At 45.1% G+C, this 25,838-nt stretch overlaps 1 protein-coding gene across 1 annotated transcript in view; it reads right to left on the minus strand.

Annotated features, from left to right (window-relative positions):
• Positions 1-25,838, minus strand: part of ADD2 (adducin 2) — a 127,076-nt gene that overhangs the window by 16,271 nt on the left and 84,967 nt on the right. The window contains exons 7-14 of the mRNA XM_055399664.2: positions 25,469-25,618; positions 24,158-24,301; positions 22,182-22,280; positions 17,565-17,741; positions 5,776-6,033; positions 4,750-4,869; positions 3,629-3,718; positions 1,507-1,654 (exon numbers count right to left, since the gene is read on the minus strand). Of these exons, the coding sequence (XP_055255639.2) occupies positions 1,507-1,654; positions 3,629-3,718; positions 4,750-4,869; positions 5,776-6,033; positions 17,565-17,741; positions 22,182-22,280; positions 24,158-24,301; positions 25,469-25,618 (1,186 nt within the window). The remainder of the gene's footprint in view (positions 1-1,506; positions 1,655-3,628; positions 3,719-4,749; positions 4,870-5,775; positions 6,034-17,564; positions 17,742-22,181; positions 22,281-24,157; positions 24,302-25,468; positions 25,619-25,838) is intronic.

The following is a 25,838-nucleotide window of genomic DNA, read 5'->3' on the forward strand; positions in this document are numbered from 1 at the left end:
TTATCAAAGGGACAGGAGGTGAGATGAGGGAGAAACAAACAGCAACAGCAGCCGTGGGGCGAGGCCACCAGAGGACACACACAACTGTGTCTTTGAGCTATTTGGCAGATACCGAAATGCCCTCCAAGTGGAAGACGGCAATGATTAACAATGATACGCTGCCCTCAAGCACACAGACCCCAGATCAGTTGGAACTGAAGGCTAATGATGCTGACTCCAACTTACCACACCACCAACCCATCTAAAGAATGCCCATGAGCTGATCACTCCCTCTTTGGACAATTAATACAAAATTTCTCACTATATTCCCCAAGTTGGAATACACAGTTGTGATGGCATTTGCCCACCATTGCCCCCGTGGCCTGGCAAAACAGTAAAGCTATTCCTATCGACACCCAAAATTCTGTCTCTGAGATTTGATTCTGCACAGGTGAAGAGAGAAGCTGAGCTTTCAGCATCATCTGTCTGGTGGACAAAATCAAGAGCTAAGTCCTGTGTCTCAGACCCCAAGTGCATCTGGAGCACAGAGGAGGGACAGCTCATGAGGGGAACAGAGAGGGCTTCCTGGATGGAGAGAAGTTTGCCATGGAGCCTGAAGTGTAGATAATATTGAATAAGGTAGCCAAGAAGGGAAACTCTGCCAGGAAGAGACAAAGGCATGAACAAGCTCTCAAGAGTCAGCGTGGAGAGATGGGCTTGACTGAGATTCTGACATGAAGGCCTTGGCTGCTGACAGTGCTGGTTTCCAGGTTTATGCCAAACCAGATAGATGCATCAACAACAATGATCACCATAATAATGATCATATTATTATAACTAACCAAACTTCCCTGGTGGCACAGAGGATAAAGAGTCTGCCTGCGATGCGGGAGACCCAGGTTCAATCCCTGGGTCAGGAAGATCCCCTGGAGAAGGAAATGGCAACCCACTCCAGTATTCTTGCCTGGAGGATCTCCATGGACAGAGGGGCCTGGCGGGCTACAGTCCATTGGGTCGCGAAGAGTCGGACACAACTGAGTGACTTCACGTTCACATTATTATAACTAACATTTGTCTGGTGCTTACTGACCTAGGCCATATTTATAGGCCCTACTCTAAGGAAGCACCACACGGATTAACTCCTTCTTCCCAGGTGACAGCATCAGTGGGGTCATGCCAGCACCAAGTAACCACTGCCAGGTATGAGCCATGAGGGGCATTACTGGGGATAACAGTATTATGCTCATAAGAATACTGTTTGGTGATGAGGCAGGAAGGTCAAACTGAAGACATGAGAGAGAAGAGACACAGAGAAGCAAATGAAGAATGAAAACAAAGCAGAGAAGCCTGGACGGAGCCCTGGGGGCTCTGGTGGGCAGGAAGGAGTGGGGTCGGGCTGCTGGCGGGGGGGGGGGGGCGGGCGGCAGGGGGTAGTGACCGCCTCAGTTGCTCTGCTGCCTCCCCGGCGCCCCAAGCTCTCCCCTCCCCCTGGCAGGTTCTGAAGCACTGGTCCCCGGGGTTATTTACCCTCCAGTTCTAGCTTCTTCCTCTCCACCTCCTTCTTGTACTCCTCCAGCTCCTGGTCCGTGAGTTGGCTGAAGGGGTTGGGCGCCGTCTCCTCGGATTCGTCTTTGGCATCCTCCTGGCCCTGGGACATCAGCTGGCTGTCTGTGGACTGAAAGTTAACCACAGAGCGTGTTGCCCTCTGAACGCCGCACTCGGGGCCCAGGCCCCAGCTTCCTTTCAGACTCATGTGGCTGCCCATGGTCTTGCTAGGGACAGCGTAGCAAGCAGCTCCTTGACAATAGCTCAGGGCCTTGGGGTGGGGTTGCTCACTCCTTCCTGCGGCTATCTCACCCCAAGACCTGGATTCTCTGCAACTGCCTGGATGAATGCAGGGGTACCTCCCTCTGCCCCGGAAATAAAATCAAAGGATGCTCCCAAGGAGAAGGAAGATGCACCTTTATTGCAATCTCTCCTGTGGACACTTGCAAGCCGTCACTATGCAAATACAGTCAGCGGCCCACAGTCAGCAAGCCAAAACCCAGCAAGCAAAGCGTTGGCTCAACCAGCTTCAAGCCAGCCACTCCCCACCCACCACCCCTCCTCCCCCAGCAGCAGGACAAGCCACACAGCACACAGCAGTAAGTCATATGCAAAACACACAGTGACTCCAGCATTCGCAATCCAAACTGTTAGTTCTGTTGTGAACACAGTCATAAATTCAAGGAAGTCAAGGTCCTGAATCTTGGATCTTCAACCTGCCTGCTCTGCAGGTCCCCGCAGGGACACTGGCAAAATCACCGTGTTTCACCTCCTCTGGGGAGCCCCTGGCTCTGGAGAGCTCACCGCTGGGCCTTGTGTGAGCTCCGGGAATCCTTTGACCCCTCTTGCCCAGGACAGGGACTAATATTCAGACCCCACAGCCCTTTATCCCTTTATCCTAACTCAGCATCCTCCTCTTGGCCTTTGGGGATACAGTGCTCTGGAGCTATGGAGCCAAAGAAAGTGAAGCCCAAGGGAGGTGAGCCAGAGCAGCTGGCCCACACCATGCACTCCGGGTCATCTGTTTCTGGCCCATCAGGTATTCTGATGATGGACCCTGGGCTCCTACCTAAAGAAGGGCAGCACTGGGCCTATCTTAGGGAATTATGGGGTTCACAAGGGAGTCCAACACCAAGATCCCAAGAAGAAGGACTCCAGGGAGAGCACTCGGTATAAACGGCAGAGTTTTTAATAATTTGCTCATTGTATTGAACCCTCACCTCCCCCCAGTATCATGGGGCGGGTATGTCTATCCTTGACCCTGTAGCACATCTGATGTCCCTCCTCTTGGCTGAGCTGGGGTGGGGTGGAGAGGATGGCATGACCTTCACACTTCCCTTGCCAACAGGCACCCATCTTGTGAGTTGCAGCCCCATCTGCAATCATGACATCAGTTTGCTCTGCAGAGAGGAATGGTCCCTGAATCCTCCACACACCCGGCCCCGGCCCCAGCCCTTACTGCTAAGGAAGAAGCCACTGTGACTTTGCAATGAGCAGCAATGATTTCCAACACAAGCCAGAACTCTGACCTTTACCCCTTTCGCTAAGCACTACACAAATGCTGTTCTGTCTCATGCATGGAAACAACTTTGTACTTTCTAACTCCATGTGGGTTTTGCAGGCAACTCACTGACCCTCCCCCTGCCGTCAAGCACCCGTCCTTATATACACGTCTGCCCTCTGAGAGCAAGTGGGCACCTATCAGAACTACGTCCTGATGACGCCATATTCAAGCACAGAGGACAGAACCATTTGGAGCAGGCAGCTGTAGAGCTGCTGGGAGCGGCCAGCCACGCTCCGGCGGGCCCACCTGGCAGAGGGCAGAGGGGAGTTCACAGGGGAACCAGGGAAGCCATCACGCCGGCGGGTGGGCGGACTGGGCTGCTCCCCGCCCCCTCGCCCGGCCCTCCGGCGCCCACAGCGGGCGATAAGACGCTGTCCTCAGTCCTCACAGCATCCGTTTTGCAGCAAGAGCACCAGCGCCCAAGAGCACAGGGAAAGGTGGGCATGTACAGGCTCAGGGGTCCTGCCGCCCAGCCCCAGGCACCGCAGACCCAGAGGGCAAACTCGTTTCCCCTGCAGGCGGGGGCAGCATCTGCTGTACCGGGCTTCGGCTCTTCTCCGCGATGACGCTCGCCAGCAGCTGGGACTGGGGCCCTGCCGACTTCACATCCTGTCGGTTTTGTTCTCGAATCTGTGTGGAAAGGGAGGGGAGAGTGAGCTAGCAGTCCAGAGGCAGGGCGTGCTTAATAGGCCACCCAGTGTGGTGTGAACATAACACAGTAACGCATCACGTCCACTCTGAGACAGTCTCCACGGCTGCTCCAGGGAATGAGTGGTTGATGTAAAGCACCAGATTCTCATGAACTCTAAGAAGGTCATTGAAAGAGATGAAGAGTCAACTGAGGCACGGTAGATCCTTGAGGAGGAGTCTCAATTTTCAATATTCCTATAAGGTCTCTGAGGAATTGGTTTAAACTACAGATTTCTTGGGGAGGGGGACACCTCATTCATGTTAAATCTCAAACCCATGGGAGGAGGGCTGGGGGTAACCCAGAAATCTGCATTTCAGAGGCGCACACGTTGAAACACTGCCCTGAGAGGATGCCTGACCTATTGGAGGTGGTGCTGTTACAACTTAGGTATTTAAAGTAACATGAAGAAAATAAGTGAACGAACTGTGAAGCCAAGGTAGAGAAATAAATATAAAGGATTTTGCAATTTTGAAAATGAGCCAAAGGGAAACAGCACAAAATTTGTAAAAATTCAATTTGGGGGCCTCTTAGACACATCTACTGTCTGAAGCTAGCACCCGTCTCTTAGATGTTTACACATGATGAAAAAAGCACAGCACTTAGCACTGTGCCTGGAATATGGCCAATAAATGATACCTTCTTTCCCATGTGGGCTTCTCTGGTGGCTCAGATGGTAAACAATCTGCCTGCAATGCAGGAGACCTGGGTTCAACCCCTGGGTCAGGAAGATCGCTTGGAGAAGGGAATGGCAATCCACTCCAGGATTCTTACCTGGAGAAGTCCATAATAGAGGAACCTGGTGGGCTACAGTCCATGGGGTCACAAAGAATCGAACATGACTTGAGCGACTAATGCTTTCTTTTTTTCTTTCCCATAAGAGGCATCTGGGGTAAGTCGGGCACATCCTGCGGATGCCCCCTCCTTACACCCTTGTGGGAGAAGAGATAGGAGGCAGTTAGCTACACCTTACCTTGTTGCGCATGTCCAGCACTTCTTGGGGGTCAGTATAAAGAGGCACAAATTGGTTTGGGTTTTCGATCCGTATGGGCATGCCACTGCTGGATTTCTCCACCTCGTCAGCCTTCATCCACTGAACACACACAAGGCCCGGTGGGTAAGACAAAGGCACACAGCTCACCGTCCACCCCAGTGGTCCACCCCAGGAGAGCTGGGCTGACCAGCCTGCATGGAAGGTCAGCAAGCCTAGACAAACACATTCCCTTCTCTTAGGGCACTTGGATGTCTGTCTCCCAGAGCACGGATGGGCAGCAGATGACCCAGCAACCAAACTAAGGCCCCTGATCAACATCCATCAATAACACTTAAGAGGAGGGACAGAGCCTCAGTGACCAGTTTCGACAGACAGGCGGCCACTCGTGTTTTAAGAGGACTTGTGGATGATTTCATTTTTTTAATGAAGAGCTATTCTATTTGGCTGCCAGCTACTTACAAAGTAAGTAGTGAAAATCAAATTAAGGGTCAGAGGTGTTTGTGTGAGGGAGAGAGAGGGAAAGAGCATAAAATTTGTAAAAATTCAACCTCTGGGCAGGTCTCTTCAACACATCTAATGCCTAAAGCAAGTCCACAGAAGAGGGTATAATGGGAGAGGACAATGTAATAGAAGCAAGTGCCCACCTCCCTCCTGGTTTTGCATCAGATGGTCAGTTCAAATGTTGGATACCCGTCCCCCAAACTTCCAGGAAGCCCCTTCTGGATGTGGGAGCAAAAAGCTTTCAAGTGGCTGACAGTGACCTGGTTCAGCCACCCCCTGGACCCAGAAACTCAGCACAGAGGTACAAGAAACAGGTGACCTGCTCTGCGTGCATGAGCAGCTGCTCCCAGACGCCCAGTAGGAAGCCCTAAGGGTAGACAGGACTAGCTCAGGCCTGGGGGAGGTTTGCTCTGTTCCTCTTTTAAAGTGGTTTAGCCCGCACAGGTGGCCAGGCACTTTCCTCTGACCCCGATCCCCCAGCGGAGCCCCCTCTGCCGTCCTTACTGTGGTCTTGGGCCGAGGGCTGCCCATGCTCCTCTGGACCTCGTCAGCCACGTTGACCCGCAGGTAGGTGTTGGGCGTGTTGAGCCAGCGGGTCTTCTCCTTCTGCTGCTTCTGGGCGTGCTGCCGCAGGGCAGGGACTGGGGCACCATCCTCCTCAAACACGAAGGCAGTGACTGTGGCTGGAATCTCCACCTCACTTTTGTGTTTGGCTTTCTCTTGAATGAAGGGATAGCGGTAGGTGTAGCCTGTTCTGTAACCCTGAAAAGAACAAAAATAGAACCACTTAAGGTAGGGAAAATGGTCAATAACATGCCAGCTGGCCGGCCCACACACTTCACCCCCTTCCATCTAAAGGACTCAATTTAACCCAAAGTCTCCATAATAAAATACAACCCAGGCCTTGCCACACCTCTGGAAGAAAGTTAAATTGTTAGTTGCTCAGTCGTGTCTGACTCTTTGTGACCCCCATGGTCTGCAGCCCACCAGGTTCCTCAGTCCATGGGATTCTCCAGGCAAGAATACTGGAGGGGGTTGCTATTTCTTTCTGCAGGGGATCTTGCCCACCCAGGGACTGAACCCAGGTCTCCCGCATTGCAGGCAGATTCTCTACTTGTTCCCTGTCTAGGCCCCCCAACAGTTCCTTTCCTCCACTCCAACAAGCCCTTTGATCAGGGGTGAGAAAGTCGCCCAAATCTTGTGGACCAGACAGAGCTCCAGCTTTGGGTCTGGTCCAGTAGCTGTCAACACACTGGAATCACAAAGGAGCTTTGAAAATATGGATATGCGGGCTTACCTCAGGGTTGCCCATTTCATTGGACATTGGTACAATCTGGGCTATAGAACTTTAAAAAGCTTCCCAGCTAATTCGAACAGTAGCCCTCCCTTCCTCAACTCTGAAGTTTCTTGACTATTTCTCTCTTGGGACCCCTGAATTTGACTCGAGAACATCCCTATCTCCTAAGAAGGACCATATCCCTCAAAGGTGGGCTGTTACTTAGAATGAACATTCAGGAATCTTAGCAGCTGCTAGAATAATTCTCAGCTCTGCCAGTCATCTTTTTTTAAGTTAAAGTGGCATTAAAAATTATGTGGATTACAAAAAAATACATAGCCATGTAGAAAAATTAAGCAATATGAAAAAAACATAAGGAAAATATGGGTTTTATGCAAAATCTCATCCTGAGAGACAACCACTAAAAATCCTTTCAGTCATCTCTCTAAGCAAACATATACATATGCACATATGTAAATATACAGACCACATAATATATATATAATATATAAAACACTATATAAATGGGGCTGTACCACATAAGCAGCCTTCTAAAAAACCGAGATATAATTGACATGCAACATTACATCAGTTTCAGGTGTACAACACGGTGATTCAATATTTGTATGTATTCAATGCATAACTGAATCACTTTGCTATACACCTGAAACTAACACAGCATTGTAAATCAACTATGTCATTTTTTAGTCACTAAGCTGTGTCCAGGTCTTTTGTGACCCCATGGACTGTAGCCCACCAGGCTCCTCTGTCCATGGGATTTCCTAGGCAAGAATGGAGTGGCTACTATACTTCAGTTAGAAAGAAACTATATGTATTGCAAAATGATCACCATGAATCTAGTTGACATCTGGCACCTTACATGGTTACAATTTTTTTCTTGTGATGAGAACTTTTAAGATCTACTTACTCTTTTAGCAACTTTCAAATATATAACACAGTATTAATAACCACAGTCACCATGCTGTATATTACACCCCCAGGATTACTTATTTTATATATGGAAGCTTTTACTTTGATCTTTTACCCATTTCTCTCTGCCCCACACCTGGCAGCTACCAATCTGTTCCCTGCATCTATGAGTTTGAACTTTTTGGTTTTTTTTTTTTTTTCAATTCCATATATAAATGAGATCATACAGTATTTGTCTTTCTCTGTATGACTTATTTCACTTAGCATAATCTCCCCAAGTTCCATCCACACTGTTTCAAATGGTTAGACTTCCTTCTTTTCATGGCTGAATAATATTCTACCATATATGTATATATAAGCACCACTTTTTCTTTATCCATTCTTCCACCAGTGGATACTTAGGTTGCTTCCATATCTTGGCTGTTATAAGTATTACTACATAATCAGCTTTATAAGTTGCTTCTCTAGTTCATCAATGTGTCTTGGAGATTTCTTCATGTAACAGAACATAGATACACAGCAACCTTTAAACAACTGCATAGTATGCCAGTGAATGCACATATCATAATTTATCTAACCAACACTGGAAGACACTTTTGTTAATTTCAAAATATTATAAACAACCCTGAAATGAGTAATTTTATACATTTTTCTTTAAGGAGTTAACATAAATGCCTAGTAATGAAAATGACTGAGTCAAAGGGTGCGCAGTTTTTACATATTTATTTTAGAGGTTTTTATATAATTATCATGTCCATCTTCCCAAGACACTGAGCCAGTTCGCACTTCTGCCAATCGTGCTGGAGTTCCCAGTTCTCATCTCCTTTCCCCACACTGAATACTGTTGGGGTTTTTAAAAAAATCATTGGCAGTTGGACGGGTTAAAAGTAAACCTTCTACTTTTGTTTTGTTCCATTTTTAGATTACTAGTAAGATTGGATATTTAATTATATTTAATGGCCTCAAATGTCTTCCCTTGTAAACTGTGTCCTCAGTTCATTTTCCTACTGTGATGTTTATCTTTTCATATTGATTTATTTCTTTTACAGTAAAGATATGGATCTTTTGACTGTCACAGATGTTGCAAATGTTTTCCCCATACTTTGTCGTTAGTTTTGTTTATGGCGGGTGAGGTGGTTTTTAAAAATGCAAAATTTGAATTTTAATGTAATCATAACTGTCGATATTTGTCATCATGATTTCAGACTTTCCTGCCATGCTTGACAAGGTCTTTCCCAACACAAGAGCATCAAAAATATTAATCTATGTTTTTAAATACCTATATGGATTTCCCTTTCATGTTTAAATTTTTGGCAAATGAGGGATCTATCTTATTGAAAGGATAAAGCAGCAAGCCACCCTAGGTTCATTTCCCACAGGGCTAGGAGTCTATCTTTCCCCACAGATTTATAAGATGGCTGTTTCTCCTGTTAAATTTTCATGTATTTGGGATCTATTTCTGGACTCTCCAAGCTGTATCTCTGATTGGCCTGTTCCTTCTGGACTAATGCCCCTCCCTTCAATGACTAAAGCCTTATCGCACTTTACCATGTGGTGGTAATCACTATAGGATTTTCCAAGCCATTCTGAATTTCACCAGAAAGAACATTTTGCTAAGTCCTTATATCCTGCTCCACTTTTGAGGAAATTACATTGAGTTTATTGATTAACTTAGAAGCCTCTTTACCATATTGAAGCTTTTAACCAAAAATAAATTATAGCTCTTCACTGATTTAAGGTTTTCCCTGCTATCTATTCGGAGAAGGCAATGGCACCCCACTCCAGTACTCTTGCCTGGAAAATCCCATGGGCAGAGGAGCCTGTTAGGCTGCAGTCCCTGGGGTCGTTAAGAGTCGACACAACTGAGTGACTTCACTTTCACTTTTCACTTTCACGCATTGGAGAAGGAAATGGCAACCCACTCCAGTGTTCTTGCCTGGAGAATCCCAGGGACGGGGGAGCCTGGTGGACAGCCATGCTGTCGATGGGGTAGCACAGAGTCGGACACAACTGAAGTGACTTAGCAGCAGCAGCAGCTGATGTCTACTGGTAAAATTTTACAGCTGTCTTTAAAGGGCTTCTGCTTAAAACTTTATAACGTTGCTGCATTTATAAACAGGATTATTTTCTCTCATATTTTCACATACATTATTATATGTTAAAATACAAAAAAGCTACTAATTTTTACACATATTTTCATAATTGACCACTTTAAATGCACTCATTATTTTTTTTAATTGGAGGATAATTGCTTTACAATGCTGTGTTGGTTTTTACCATATAGCAACATGAATCTATAAGTATATATATATATGTTCCCTACCTTTTGAACCTCCCTCCTAGCCCCCACCCCATCCCCCCCAACTAGGTTGTCCCAGAGCATGGGGTTGAGCTCCCTGTGTTATATAGCAACTTTCCATTAGCTATCTACTTTACATGCAGTAAAGTATATACTTCAGTGCCACTCTCAATTCGTCCCACTCTCCTTCCCCCACTGTGTCCATAAGTCTATTCTCTGTCTCTATTTCTGTCCTGCAAATAGGTACATCAGTGCCATTTTTCTATATTCCATATATATGCATTAATATATGATATTTTCTGACTTACTTTCCTTTATATAACAGGCTCTAGGTTTGTTCACCTCACTAGAACTGACTCAAATTTGTTCCTTTTTATAGCTGAGTAATATTCCTTGTTCCACAGTTTATTGTGATCCACACAGTCAAAGCCTTTTGCATAGTCATTGAAGCAGAAATAGATGTTTTTCTGGAACTCTCTTGCTTTCTCCATGATCCAGCGGATGTTGGCAATTTGATCCCTGGTGCCTCTGCCTTTTCTAATACCTGCTTGACAATCTGGAAGTTCACGGTTCACATATTGCTGAAGCCTGGCTTGGAGAATTTTGAGCATGACTTTACTAGCGTCTGAGATGAGTGAAGTTGTGCAGTAGTTTGAGCATTCTTTGGCATTGCCTTTCTTTGGGATTGGAATGAAGACTGACCTTTTCCAGTCCTGTGGCCACTGCTGAGTTTTCCACATTTGCTGGCATATTGAGTGCAGCACTTTCACAGCATCATCTTTCAGGATTTGAAATAGCTCAACTGGAATTCCATCACCTCCCCTAGCTTTGTTTGTAGTGATGCTTTCTAAGGCCCACTTGACTTCACATTCCAAGATGTCTGGCTCTAGGTGAGTGATCACGCCATCGTGATTATCTTGGTCGTGAAGATATTTTTTGTACAGTTCTTCTGTGTATTGTTTCCACCTCTTCTTAATATCTTCTGCTTCTGTTAGGTCCACACCATTTCTGTCCTTTATTGAGCCCATCTTTGCATGAAATGTTCCCTTGGTATCTCTCATTTTCTTGAAGAGATCTCTTGTTTTTCCTATTCTGTTGTTTTCCTCTATTTCTTTGCATTGATCGCTGAGGAAGGCTTTCTTATCTCTCCTTGCTTTTCTTTGGAACTCTGAATTCAGATGCTTATATCTTTCCTTTTTTCCTTTGCTTTCCACTTCTCTTCTTTTCACAGCTTTTTGTAAGGCCTCCTCAGACAGCCATTTTGCTTTTTTGCATTTCTTTTCCATGTGGATGGTCTTGGTCCCTGTCTCCTGTACAATGTCACGAACCTCCGTCCAGAGTTCATCAGGCACTCTATCTAGCAGATCTAATCCGTTAAATCTATTTCTCACTTCCACTGTATAATCATAAGGGATTTGATTTAGGTCATATCTGAATGGTCTAGTGGTTTTCCCTACTTTCTTCAATTTAAGTCTGAATTTGGCAATAAGGAGTTCATGATCTGAGCCACAGTCAGCTCCTGGTCTTGTTTTTGCTGACTGTATACAGCTTCTCCATCTTTGGCTGCAAAGAATATAAATCTGATTTCGGTGTTGACCATCTGGTGATGTCCATGTGTAGAGTCCTCTCTTGTGTTGTTGGAAGAGGATGTTTGCTATGACCATTGCGTTCTCTTGGCAAAACTCTATTAGCCTTTGCCCTGCTTCATTTTGTGCTCCAAGGCCAAATTTGCCTGTTACTCCAGGTGTTTCTTGACTTCCTACTTTTGCATTCCAGTCCCCTATAATGAAAAGGACATCTTTTTTGGGTGTTAGTTCTAAAAGGTTTTGTAGGTCTTCATAGAACCATTCAACTTCGGCTTCTTCAGCGTTACTGGTTGGGGCATAGGCCTGGATTACTGTAATATTGAATGGTTTGTCTTGGAAATGAACAGAAATCATTCTGTCATTTTTAAGATTGCATCCAAGTACTGCATTTCAGACTCTTTTGTTGACCATGATGGCTACTCCATTTCTTCTAAGAGATTCCTGCCCACAGTAGTAGATACAATGTTCATCTGAGTTAAATTCACCCATTCCAGTCCATTTTAGTTGCTGATTCCTAAAATGTCTACATTCACTCTTGCCATCTCCTGTTTGACCACTTCCTATTTGCCTTGATTCATGGACCTAACATTCCAGGTTCCTATGCAATATTGCTCTTTACAGCATCGGACATTGCTTGAGAAACCTGTATGCAGGTCAGGAAGCAACAGTTAGAACTGGACTTGGAACAACAGACTGGTTCCAAATAGGAAAAGGAGTACATCAAGGTTGTATATTGTCACCCTGCTTATTAAACTTATATACAGAGTACATCATGAGGAACACTGGGCTGGAAGAAGCACAAGCTGGAATCAAGATTGCCGGGAGAAATATCAATAACCTCAGATATGCAGATGACACCACCCTTATGGCAGAAAGTGAAGAGGAACTAAAAGCCTCTTGATGAAAGTGAAAGAGGAGAGTGAAAAGGTTGGCTTGAAGCTCAACATTCAGAAAACTAAGATCGTGGCAGCTGGTCCCATCACTTCATGGGAAATAGATGGGGAAACAGTGGAAACAGTGTCAGACTTTATTATTTTGGGCTCCAAAATCACTGCAGATGCTGACTGCAGCCATGAAATTAAAAGATGCTTACTCCTTGGGAGGAAATTTATGACCAACTTAGATAGTATATTAAAAAGCAGAGACATTACTTTGCCAACCAACGTCTGTCTAGTCAAGGCTATGGTTTTTCCAGCAGTCATGTATGGATGTGAGAGTTGGACTGTGAAGAAAGCTGATCGCCAAAGAATTGATGCTTTTGAACTGTGGTGCTGGAGAAGACTCTTGAGAGTCCCTTGGAGTGCAAAGAGATCCAACGAGTCTATCCTAAAGGAGATCAATCCTGGGTGTTCATTGGAAGGACTGATGCTAAAGCTGAAACTCCAATACTTTGGCCACCTCATGCGAAGAGTTGACTCACTGGAAAAGACTCTGATGCTGGGAGGGACTGGGGACAGGAGGAGAAGGGGACAACAGAGAATGAGATGGCTGGATGGCATCACCGACTCGACGGACATGAGTTTGAGTAAACTCCGGGAGTTGGTGATGGACAGGGAGGCCTGGCATGCTGTGATTCATGGGGTTGCAAAGAGTCGGACACGACTGAGTGACTGAACTGAATATTCCCTTGTATGTATGTACAGGGCTTTACAGGTGGAGCTAGTGGTAAAGAACCCGCTTGCCAATACAGGAGACATAGAGATGCGGGTTGGGTCCCTGGGTCGGGAAGATCCCCTGGAGGAGGACACGGCAACCCACTCCACTGGGTTGCTTATATCTTGCTTACATTCTTGTTTATATTTGTTGATGGGCATCTAGGCTGCTTTCATGTCCTAGCTGTTGTAAACAGTGCTGCAATGAACATTGGGGTCCATGTGTCTTTTTCAGTCATGATTTTATCAGGGTACATGCCCAGTAGTGAGATTGCTGGGTCATATGGTAGTTTTAATCCTAGTTTTTTAAGAGAAATCTCCATACTGTTCTCCATAGTGGCTGTATCAATTTACATTCCCATCAGCTGTGCAAGAATGTCTCCTTTTCTCCACATCCTCTTCAGCATTTATTATTTGTAGATTTTTTAATGACCATTCTAACCAGTGTGAGGTGATTCCTCATTGTAGTTTTTATTTGCACTTCTCTAATAATGAGCAATTTTGAGCAATTTTTCATGTTTTATTGGCCATTCATATGTCTTCTTTAGAGAAATGTCTGTTTAGGTCTTCTGTCCATTTTTTGATTGTTTTTCTTTGTTTGTTTTTCTGATATTGAGCTGCTTGTATATTTTGGAGGCTAATCCTTTGTCAGTTGTGTCATTTGCAATTATTTTCTCCCATTCTAAAGGTTGTCTTTTCATCTTGTTTATGGTTTCTTTTGCTGTGCAAAAGCTTTTATTTTAATTAGTTTAATTCTCATTTGTTTGTTTTCATTTTTATTTCCATTACTTTAGGAGGTGGATCATAGAGGATCTTGCTGCAATTTCTGTCCAAAAATGTTCTATGTTTTATAGTTTCTGGTCTTAAATTTAGGTCTTTAATCCATTTTGAGTTTATTTGTATTTATAGTGTTAGGACAAGTTCTAATTTCATTCTTTTACATGGAGCTGTCAGTTTTCATTGCACCAGTTATTGAAGAGACTATCTTTTCTCCATTGCATACTTTTGCCTCCTTTGTCAAAAATAAAGTGTCCACAGGTGCGTGGATTTATGGGCTTTCTATCTTGCTCCATTAGTCTATATTTCTGTTTTGTGCCACTCCCATATTGTCTTGATGACTATAGTTTTGTAGTATAATCTGAAGTCAGGAAGGTTGATTTGTCCAGCTCCATTTTTCTTTCTCAAAATTGCTTTAGCTATTTGGGGTCTTTTGTGTTTCCATACAAATTGTGAAATTTTCTGTTCCAGTTCTCTGAAAAATGCCATGGAAATCTGATAGGTATTGCATTGAATCTGTAGATGGCTTTGGAGAGTATAGTCATTTTCACAATATTGAGTCTTCTAATCCAAGAACATAATAATATCTCTCCATCTGTTTGTGTTATCTTTGATTTATTTCATGAGTGTCTTATAGTTTTTGGTATACAGGTCTTCTGTCTCCTTAGGTAGGTTTATTCTTAGGGGTTTTATTCTCTCTCTCTCTTTTTTTTTTGCAATCGTGAATGTGATTGATTCCTTAATTTCTCTTTCTGATTTTTCATTGTTCATGTATAGGAATGCAAGGTACTTCTGTGTATTGATTTTTTTACCCTGTGACTTTACTAAATTCATTTATTAGCTCTAGTAACTTTCTGATAGTATCTTATAGGGTTTTCTATGTATAGTATCAAGCCATCTGCAAACAGTGAGAGTTTTACTTCTTCTTTTCCAATCTGGATTACCTTTATTTCTTTTTCTTCTCTGATGGCCATGGCTAGGACTTCCAAAACTATGCTAAATAAAAGTGATGAGAGTGGGCATCCGTGTCTTATTCCTGATGTTAGAGAAAATGCTTTCAGTTTTCCACCACTGAAAATAATATTTGCTGTGGGTCTGTCATATATGGTCCTTATTAAGATGAAGTAGGTTCCTTCCATGCCCATGTTCTGAAAAGATTTTGTCATAAGCGGATGCTGAATTTTGTTGAAAGCTTTTTCTGCATCCATTGAGATTATCAAATGATTTTTATCTTTAGATTTATTAATGTGGTGTATCACATTGATGGATTGGTGTACAATGAAGAATCCTTAAATCCCTGGGATAAAGTTAATTTGATCATGGTATAGGAAACTTTTAATGTGTTGTTGAATTCTGTTTGCTAGAATTTTGTTGAGGATTTTTCCATCTATGTAATTTTCTTTTTTAGTAATTTTCTTTTTGTGTGTGGTGCCTGGTTTTGGTATCAGGGTGATGGTGGTTTCATAGAATGAGTTTGGAAGTGTTCCTTCCTCTGCAATTTCTTGGAAAAGTTTGAGAAGGCTAGACATTAGCTCTTCTCTAAATATCTGATAGAATTAACCTGTGAAGCCATCTGGCCCTGGGCTTTTGTTTTTGGGGAAATTTTTAAACACAGTTTCTACTACAGTGCTTGTAATTTATCTGTTCATAATTTCTATTTCTTCCTGTTCAGTCTTGGAAGGTTTAACTTTTCTAAGAATTTGTCCATTTCTTCCAGGTTGTCCATTTTATTGGCATATATTGCTCATAGTGGGTCTCTTATTATCCTTTGTATTTCTGCATTGTCTGTTGTAACCTCTCATTTTTCATTTCTAATTTTGTTGATTTGAGTCTTCTCCCTTTTTCTTCTTGATATGAACTCATTATTTCTAATTTTTCTCAGTTGATTCTTTTGAACCCTAGAGGTAGGTAGATGTACTAACTATAAAGAAGAGTAATTTTGTTTTCTTTGCAACATGTACATCTCTTATTTTTAGATTTCACTGCCTTGAATTATTTTCCAATATTATTCTTGAACAACATTAAATAATAGTGCTGGGAAGAGAATCATTGTTTAGTTTCAAAATTTAATGGAAATTCTTCTAGTGTTTCACCATGATCCTGGTAGTTGTTTTGACAAAAGAAAAAAAAAGGTAATTTTAATCATATTAAATAAATGACTTCCTATCCTACTTAACAGCTATTATTTTTATAAATCGAGATTACATTTTTATCAAATACCTTTTGATCTCAAAGTGATCCATAGGTTTTTATCCTTTGATTCATTGATATCATGAAATGTATTTATATTTATAATTTTAAACCATCCTTCCATACAAGGAATGAACCCTCCCTTGGTTATCATGTATTATTATTCTAATATTATGCCAGATACCATTTGCCAGTTTTCATGCAGCATTTTTCATCAACTCAAAGTGAGATTTGTCTGAATGTGTTATAATTGTTATGACGTGGTTTCCTTCTTCCACTCTTCTCCGCTGCAGTTTAAACAGCATAACAATAGTCTATTTCTTAAAGGTCTGAGGGAATTTCATGAAACCATTTTGTCCTGGCGGAGAAGGCAATGGCAAGCCACTCCAGTACTATTGCCTAGAAAATCCCATGGATGGAGGAGCCTGGTAGGCTGCAGTCCATGGGGTCGCTAAGGGTCGGACATGACTGAGCGACTTCACTTTTCACTTTCACGCATTGGAGAAGGAAATGGCAACACACTCCTGTGTTCTTGCCTGGAGAATCCCAGGGACGGGGGAGCCTGGTGGGCTTCCGTCTATGGGGTCACACAGAGTCGGACATGACTGAAGTGACTTAGCAGCAGCAGCAGCAGCATTTTGTCCTGGTGCTTTATTCAGCCACAGATTACTCAACACAAATGTTAACAGGAGTTGTATTTTCATTGTGGATTGTACCTTTTAGTACTATAAAGTTACCCTTGTGGTCAGCCCTGTAATAAACTGGTGATGATTTGGAGGAACTGGAAGCAAAAAGGAAAGGATTAATTATTGCAATGGCCCAGACATAATAACGAAAGGGTCCGAATTAGGAGCAGTGAGGAGGAGGGGAAATAATACAGGAATATTACAAAAATAGGGCTCATCTTCACTCTTCCGAGCAATCTGGGAAGTCATAGCCTCTTCTTGCAGTTCCTCACTGTATCTGCTTTCCTCTTATTCTTGAATTGTTTCCTATCTATGTCATATATCATCAATTAAACTGTTAGTTCCAGAAGCAAGGATGTCTTATAATGCTTTTGGATCCTTTAAAGCCCACTCTAGTCACATATCAGTTAATTTTTTAACTGATTGTTTGATTGATTCATCACAATAGGAATAGTGTTGTAATGCTGTTTATCGGGAATAGGGAAATCAAAGCTATTATGTTTTCTGAGTTAAAATCATGAGATTAGAAGGAAACACAGAGCTAACAGCAAAAGAGGAGTAAACCAAGCCCAATATGAGAGAGGCTCTGTGGTCCTGATTTTTGCTGGATTATCACCTCACATGCCAACCAGTAGCTTCTTACCACTTCTCCAAAGGGCACCCAGCAGGTACGACATCCACAGCCCTTGGAAAGGGAGTGGCAAAGGCCATCGTTTGAGAAGACTCAAGTACTATTAAAATGACCACAAATTCTCAGTCAAGTTGCCAGTCAAGGGGCTTTAACAACTGAATTATGATGCTGACAATTCTGACATCTACCAAGTGCTTCATACTGACTGGTTTTGGGTGGCTAAGCTGCAAAGGACTGGCCTGAATGGACAATGGCAGGAGACTCACCAGATTGTCCAGCATCCTCATGAGGGCCTCGAACTCGTGCTCCCCCAGCCGACTCTTCTGCATGGGCCCAAAGGTGCTTCCTGCCCACTGCACAGAGCCCACCTCATGAGGCCGGTGCTTCTCCTGCTCCAGCAGGATGAGGTTCTCCACACCCCCCGCGCTGGACAGAGCGGACACCTGTGGCAAAGAGCAAAAAGCCATCAGCTCACACACGTGTGTGTGTATACACCCACAACCCTGTACACAGTCTGTGCTCCTGTACGTAACAGAGATTGGGGATCAGGGAAGGTTAGAAACAGAAATCTCTGGAAAAAGAGGTATTAGTATTTCTTTCCTAATGTCAGTTTTTAGGGAGACATAGCAAGTGTTAAATCTTGAGAATAAAACAGCACAGAGGACTGAAAAGTTACCTGGCACAGAGGCCAACTTCAAGCTGTGATTATTTCCAGGGAACAAGGGAATTTGAGAAAAAGATACTTCAATTCTTATCTATAATATTTTACTTCTCCAAGAAGAAAAGGCTGTTGATATTTGTTAAATTCTGTGGGTAGAGAGTGGATATTGTATTATTCTCTGTAATTTTCTGTGTCTGAAATATCTCCCCTTAAAAAACAAGTCACTTGAAAGAAATACGCTGGCTTCTAGGCCAACAAAATATGAGTGTGGCCTGTTGGAATGAATTAACAGGTCTAAAGGAAGAATATCCTCCTATTTGGGTTTAGTCAGTCAAGGAAGCCCAGAAAAACGAGACAGGTGAACAGCTGACAGGCACAGCCAGGCCCTATTATATAGGGCTCGGAAAACGTTCACCAACAGACTTAGAGTGTTTGCTCCACTGTCAAGGCTCCATGGGGAGGCAACCATACAGGTAACCAGAAGCAATGGACTTTGGGTTTTAGCGCAAGAAGTGTGTGTATAAAACAGGCAGTTTTAGAATGATCCTAAAAACATTCACGAATCAAACTAATCTTATTTTCTAATTCCATGCTCATCTGAAAGTACATTCTATTTACAACCCGTATCTGCCACCTAAATACAATTGGCTATGATTTGGCTTCTTGGATAAGTCCAGACCCACAGAGAGAAATGGTGGATTCCAAGTATTGTAAGTATTGAAGCTGAAGTTATGTACTGCACATCAAGACCCTTCCCCAGTAGCTCAGCTGGTAAAGAATCCATCTGCAATGCAGGAGACTCCAGTTCTATTCCTGGGTCAGAAAGATACCCTGGAGAAGGGACAGAATGCCCACGTCAGTATTCTCGGGCTTCCCTGGTAGCTCAGAGGGTAAAGAATCTGCCTGTAATGTGGGAGACCTGGGTCTGAGTCCTGGGTTGGGCAGATCCCCTGGAGGAGGGCATGGAGACTCTCTCCAGTATTCTTGTCTGGAGAATCCCCATGGATAGAGGAGCCTGGGAGGCTACAGTCCATAGCGTTGCAAAGAGTCGGACACGACTGAGCAACTAAGCACAGCATCAAGACCCTAGTGTTCTGATTAAAACTTGTTATCCCCTGTAACCCTGCTTGTTATGTGGGAACAGCTCTGATTATTTAAGCTTTCAGTGTTCCAGTTTTTATGTCAGTTATTGTTTTATTGAAGATGAAAGAAATCGATGTAGCCTGATGTAGCATGAACCCAGGCCGACGAAGCCCTGAGGATCCTGGACATACTCCAGAGAGTATTAGAGTCACCAGTGTAACATACAGCCCCATGAGACTTCCTGGAGGTCAGCCAGGCAACCTTTTCAGTGACCCCCAACACTCTGTGAAGAGGAAGAAGTAATTTTCCACACCCTCTTCATCCAAGGCATGTGTCCCATAGAAGCCTCCATTTTTAGCTTAAAAAGATGACTTCACACCCTGCAAATACAGATACCGAGAGGCCATTTATTCCATACTCTCACAAAAAATAAGAGTCCTTATCTAATATTCCTAGAAGGTGTCAGCTCCATGCTTGAAGAAGCAGCCTAAAGTATTATTGTCCGAATGTTAGAAGGATTTATGAAATGATAGAGATTACATTGAGTTGAAATCTACCTTTTTATCATGTTCATTCACTGGTCCCAGTTCTGCCCTCTGCTGCCCTGTTTTCTAATTCTGAAGTCCCTCACACCCGGCACTAAAGCTGAGCATGTGGGAATACATTCTCAAAGATAGCGAATCCTAGCAGGTTGATCAATTACCACATTCATCCTGGACTCCTACCTAGTCAAGGCAGGCTTTAGCTCCCTAGTCAAGTGCCAGCTCCCTGGGGAGAGGCCCCAGCCTGTCAGCTGACCTTTCCCACCAGCCTTTACTGCCCTGAGAGGCAGTGCAGCGTAGTGTTTAAGACATAGAACTTGGATACCAAGCTGCCTGAGTGTGGATCCTGGCTCCGCCGCCTGCTTGCTGTGTGACTTTGAGCAGCTATTTACCCTCCCTGTAAAATGAAAATAGTGTATTTACCTCATGAGGTTTATTTAAGGTATTCCTAAAGCTCTTAGAACAGCACCTGGTGCATAAAGAGTGCCATAGAAACAGGATAAAAAAAATTCTGAGGCTTTACCATGGAACACTGAGAAGCAGTACCCCGGGGACTGGTCATTTGTGGAGGAGGAGAGAACTGCCCACTTCCTGGCTGAGAGCTGCCTCCTCCCACCTCCCTCTTCCCCATGTGTTTCCATGGTGATGGGTAGCACATGGAGAGTTGCCTGAGCTTCTTCTCATCTGCCTGTAAGCAGAGCAGGTAGCCACCTCTCTGAGCAGAGGATGACCCAGTTTCTTGGAACCCCAAATGGATGGAAAGCAAAGAGAATGCTGTCCCCAGGAGAGAGGAACAAGCTCTTAGCCTTGAACCATTGAAATGACCGCAGACACATTTGCTTATTTGCCAAGGTCACTGAGGGAGAAAAAATTAGTCCCATGATGCAAGCAGAACTCCAGTGCAGGTCATCCATCTGGAAATGTCCCTTTCAGGGGCTGTAGTCCCAACAGCTGTGTAGGCTGCTGGAGACTCCAGTTCTTAATCCACCCATACCCTTCATCTATCTCTCCTGTTTTTCTTCTACTCCTTCTAGTTCATTTCTCCCTCTAGAAGCCTTCCTGCTTCACTCACTGAAAAAAGACACTGGAGCCCTTCTTGGAGTTATCTTCCCCCATTGCCTGATGCACTTAATAAAAGTCACATCAAACCAGTCCCAACTGAAAAGAACGTGACAGCAGGCAGGGCCAAGAGGAGCAGCAGGGGCTGTCCAGGAGAGTGGCAGGCAGCTTGGCCCTTCATCTAGCTGAAGGCCCAGCTAGATGGACTTCCTCCCTTTGGTTAAATAGCACAGGGGCCCTTTCTGGGGATCTAGAGCCTACAGAGGCATACTCTATCCATTCATTTTTAGGGCTGGGCTATCTTTGCAAGGAGATAAGGCTTTATCGTGAGCTATTTTCTCTTAGAAGCCTCCTTCTGCAGAAAAATGGGAAACTCTTCAGAATTCAGATGTAGAGAAGAGAAAGTGGGCTTATCAGAAGCTCTGCCAGGTTCTAACATCATCCAGGGGTCAGAGTTCAGGGCCAGAATCACTGGATGTGGGAGGGGTCACCTCTTCATCACTGTCCTCTCAACTTATCCTTTAAAAACCACTGAGAAAGGTCCCACTTGTCCAGCCTTCACTAGAGATGCTTTTGGGATTACTTCCATTCTTTCTGCATAGTGACCAAGAGAAGTGTGAGCGGTCTTTCTGGGACACTGCTCTGCCCAGACCTGCCAGGAGAGGGCAGACGGGACACCACAAGGGCTGCAAAGCGCTGACTCACCCTGGAGCAGCTGGCCTCCCCTGTCAACTGAGCCCTGAAAATACCATCAGCAACACCTCTCCTTGTCTGAAAGGCCATCCTCACAAGGTCTCTATAGACCCAGTTCTACAGCTTAGGAAACAGGAAATGGAGGCTTGTAGGGGGCAAGTCCCTGACCCAAGGGCACAGAACCCAGGGCTGGGAAGGATGGAGCCCAGCCAGTTGTGCAAGACCCCCTTACTCACCCTTGACGGCTCCCTGCACTAGAAGGAGCATGTGCTTGGCTTATCCAAAATCACCTTGTTGTTTGATGAAACTGCAGGATGTGTGTTTTCCTATTGCTTCTCCACACACCCTCCATGTCGTCCTTTACCAGTTAGGAGGACCACACCACAGGATCCCTGGACTTCACCCTGGGGCTTCCCTGGTGCCAGGCCTGCCATGCCAACACTCCACCTGGGCCTTCTCTCCGTTTCTCTTTCTGGACTTGACCACATTCAGGGTCGTTGCAAACTACGCTCTGCCAAGCAAAGGAAAGCAGACCTACCTGGGTGGTGTTTGTGAGGGGACACCCCAGGCAACACAGGAGCACGGGACAGTCCTCCCGATGAGCCCAGGCATCTTCCTGCCCTCGTCACTGACCCCCAAGAGTTGGGTGCTGGTTGTTGGACAAGGGTGATAAAAATTTTAAAGCTACAAAACTAAGTGTGAAACTTTAGAAGAATAAGGCAGAGAAACAGGGGGAGGCTCCACTTAAAGGTCTCCTTAAATCACAGCTCATGGGGCCGCCTCCATTACCCCTTGGCCCCTATCAGAGCCCCTCCTGGGCCCGCTGTCCAGAGGAACGTGCTTACCTGTATCTCACACGCAGCCTGCAGGTGGAAGATCTTATAAAACGCCTCCTCCACGGTATCACCCAGAGCAACCACTCCATGGTTTCTTAGCACCAGGATCTGTACAGGAGCAGTCAATTGAAACTTTCAGCCTTCTAAACTTCAGTTAAGAGGGAGAGATTTTTCATTCTCTTCAGATCAATTTCCATATCCCATCCTGGAACACCTGCCCCCTAGTTCCTCACTCACTCTCCCTATGCAAGAACCCAATGCAACCCCCATGAGCTTTAATATCTACCCAAAAGAATGCTTAAGGCATATACCCAAAGAAATAGAAGATGCTTTTTAAAACTGAGACTGAATAGCTTAGTGGATTTCTTTGGGCAAGGCTTTGGGTTTTAGGCCTTGAGAGCTTAGAAGTCTGAAATATGAATGGTTATGTCAAAGTGAATAAATGTATTTGCTGTTAAATACAAGGGTCCAACTTGTCCCCTGTGATTTGTGAGTTGACTTGTTGTCAAATCCAAGGGAGTGATCCCCGAGACGTGATCCTGCATACATAGGTGAGTTGGTCACCTCTCTGGCCCCCAGGCTTCCTCCCCATGAACTCTGTGGGGCCTGGCAGCTCTAAGATCCTACAGTTCTGTGAAAGAGGCCATAGCAACCTTTTATTCTATCTCATTAAAGGAAATAGAAGCCTAAAGAAATTGAAAGTCTCCCAGCTAATTAGGGGCAGAGTTGGAACCAGAACCCAGGCTGAACCTGATGGTGCAGTGTTTCTGACTCAGCCAGGGGCAGGCAGATCTAAAAGGGGGAAAAACAGAAATCAATTTACACCAAGGGCCAGGTGCACCCTCCCTTCTTGGTTGGTTTCATCCTTAAGGATGCTCTGAGTAACACCCAGGTGACACCCACCTGGGGGCTGGGACGCAGACCCAAGCATCAGATCCGTCCTTCTAGTACCTGGGCTGAGGCCCAGTGGCCTAGTCCTCCCATCCGTTCTTGCTGAAAACAGCTGGAGGTTTTTTTCTCTTAAAAGCCACAGAGATGGGAAAAGACTAAGACTCGTTCACAAAAGATTTTACAGATAGCGAATGCCCCTTGTCTTTTTGTAGCATTTCAAGGTTGTGAACATCACCCCTCTCCTGGCTCTGCTCATGAGGTTTCAAGGATGGCAGGAGAGGGTAGCAGGGATTTCTGCTCCATGTTAGAGATGGGAAGACAGGGTCTCTCAAATGGGAGATGACTCCAGTAGCAGCAAGGAAGGGGGCAAAACACCCATCAAGCCAGGCTTGGCTCTGAAACTTCCCCTTCTAAGCTCACCAGCCCTGATTATATACTGTTATAAAATAGGTCTTCAGACTTCAATCAAGCAATAATAATGAGATTCTGTTCTGTCAAGTTAGCAAAAAAAAAAAAAGGATAACACCCGAGTTTGCGGAGACTGTAGAAAAATGGTATTCTCATACATACTAGCCTCGTCCAGAGGAGAGGGCACTGTTACTTTGCGGTAATAAGTTAAACTATGCATCCTTTGGAAAGCAAACACAAAGATGTAGCAGAAGGAATTTTCATCATGGAACTGCTTATATTAAAAGAAAATTCGAGGAGAAAAATCTTTTCAATGTCCCACCATAGAGGACCGTTTAGGTAAATGACAGCACAGCCATTCATACGGTGACATATAATTTAAAATAGAGACTAGAAAGTATTTTAATAACTTACAGAGGAGTTGACTGTATATTGCTAAGGGGAAAGAGAGTTTTACAATCCTGGTTTTCTAAATCTACGTGAATAGATATGGGAATGGGCATCAACAAGTGCCATGGGTCTGCTGCCACGGGGGCTGAAATGCTGGTGAAAGGTTATTTCCTTTCTTTTGTGGCTCTTGTTTATCTGCAACTTATAAACATTTTCCAATGAATATTTATCCCTCTTGTGATGTGGGTTTTTGACAACTCCTCCCAGAGCATCTTCCTAGAACAGCTAAGCCAAACCTTGCAGGTGGGTCCAAGGCACTTCTGCAGGTTGATCCGATCAGCTTCCTGCTCCATCTCGCCGTTGAAGTCATAATATGCCATGTCCCCCACCAGCAGGGCATCGTGGGACACAGGCAGGAGGCCCCACTTCATGGCTGACACCTTCAGTGAGATGAGGAATGGTTAGCGCAGCAACTCCACCCCCACCCTCCCCAACCCCTGCCCCTCTGTCAGAGTTGCCCTCTTCTCAGATGGCCCAGTCAAGCTCTATCTGGGGACAGGCAGCGGTGAAGCAGGGTGCAAGGTCCAGGGGGTGGGTTGGTAGAGACCTTCAGCCTTGGCTGCAGAAGCAGCCACAACTCTTCGCTGACAGGGAGGCCCATTGAGAAGCTCCCATTTTTCTAGCAACGGGGCAATGCAAGTGCCAGGAAAGATGATTAAAACCCAGGCTGTAACCATCATGTGCCAACCCTTGGCCTTTATTAAAATCAAGGAACATGGAGAGATTGGGAGAGCCTCTCAACTTCCTTCAGTCATCTTGTCCCTCACGTCAGCCCCAGCTCTGCAGAAATGCATACTTGGCACAAATACATCACATAGCCTTAGTCGAACTTTTGGAAGGTCTGAGTGCTTATAAACCAGTGTGATTTTGCAGAGAAAACTCACAAGTCAGTGGCAGGTCTGCTCTGCCCCTGTAGGTGGATGGCCAGGGGATTGGTAAGTTGGGGACTGGGTGTCTGCTGTCTTTCCAGGGTGCACTGCAGCACCTCAGGTAGACACAGAGAAATGTCCAGAGACCCTCAGGGGACAGCCTGCTCCTAGATGGTCTTCCCTCTGTTCTCTCCCAGTTCTCTTTGCTCCTGCCCCAGCTCTCAGCCCACCCCATATTGTGAAAAGTGGACACAGTGCAGGTTGCCACCATCTGATCTCATAGCAAGATCTGTCCATGCCAGAACCTAGGCTAGGGGGCAGGTGCCAGCCTCACCTAAGCAGAGGCTCAGAAGGTGCCATCACCCAGACAAGTGGGGCCGGTTTGTGTATGCAGCAGTTGGGGGACACAGAGGGGCCGACAGTACACACCTTTACCTTATCTCCCCTCACTGAGACTTCCACAGTCAGAAAAACGGAGAGGAGGAGATTCCCACGTCGGGTGTCCCTCCTCACCTTGGCCTGAGTTCCAGGGAATCTTTCCAGAACTGCATTAAATGGTGAGTTTGCGCCTAGCTTTGGGGGGGCTTATGTCTTCCCTTGGGGAGACTCTCAGAGAGACAGGTGCCATGTGTCTGCTGCCATGGGGGCTGAAATGCTGGCTGAAGAGCTGACACTTACCGCCGCCGTGGCTGGAGTGTGAAGGTGGATGATGCAACGCACATCGGGTCTGGCAGCGTAGATGGCCGAGTGCAGGCAGAAACCCGTGGTGTCCACAGGGAAGCAGCTACTGCCCTTCTCCACCACCTCTCCCAGGATGTTCACCTTGATCTGGGCCGGGGTGGAGGTGAGGAGGAAGAGAAACTTCTGACCACCAGAAGGCAGAGGCCCCTCACTCCCCTCCTTGCAGGTGGGCCAGGCACATGCCCACCCACCAGCGTCCACTCTCCACCACACCACGGGCAATGGATGTGCTAGGTGGTGGGGTGGGGGAAGAGTTCCTACCCGCAGGGTGAGCACACAAGCTACTGGAAAACAAAGGCAATTTTAA

This window comes from Moschus berezovskii, chromosome 11 (assembly GCF_049115385.1).
Source record: "Moschus berezovskii isolate FMDL1 chromosome 11, NW_MosBer_1.0, whole genome shotgun sequence".
Taxonomy (NCBI): domain Eukaryota; kingdom Metazoa; phylum Chordata; class Mammalia; order Artiodactyla; family Moschidae; genus Moschus; species Moschus berezovskii.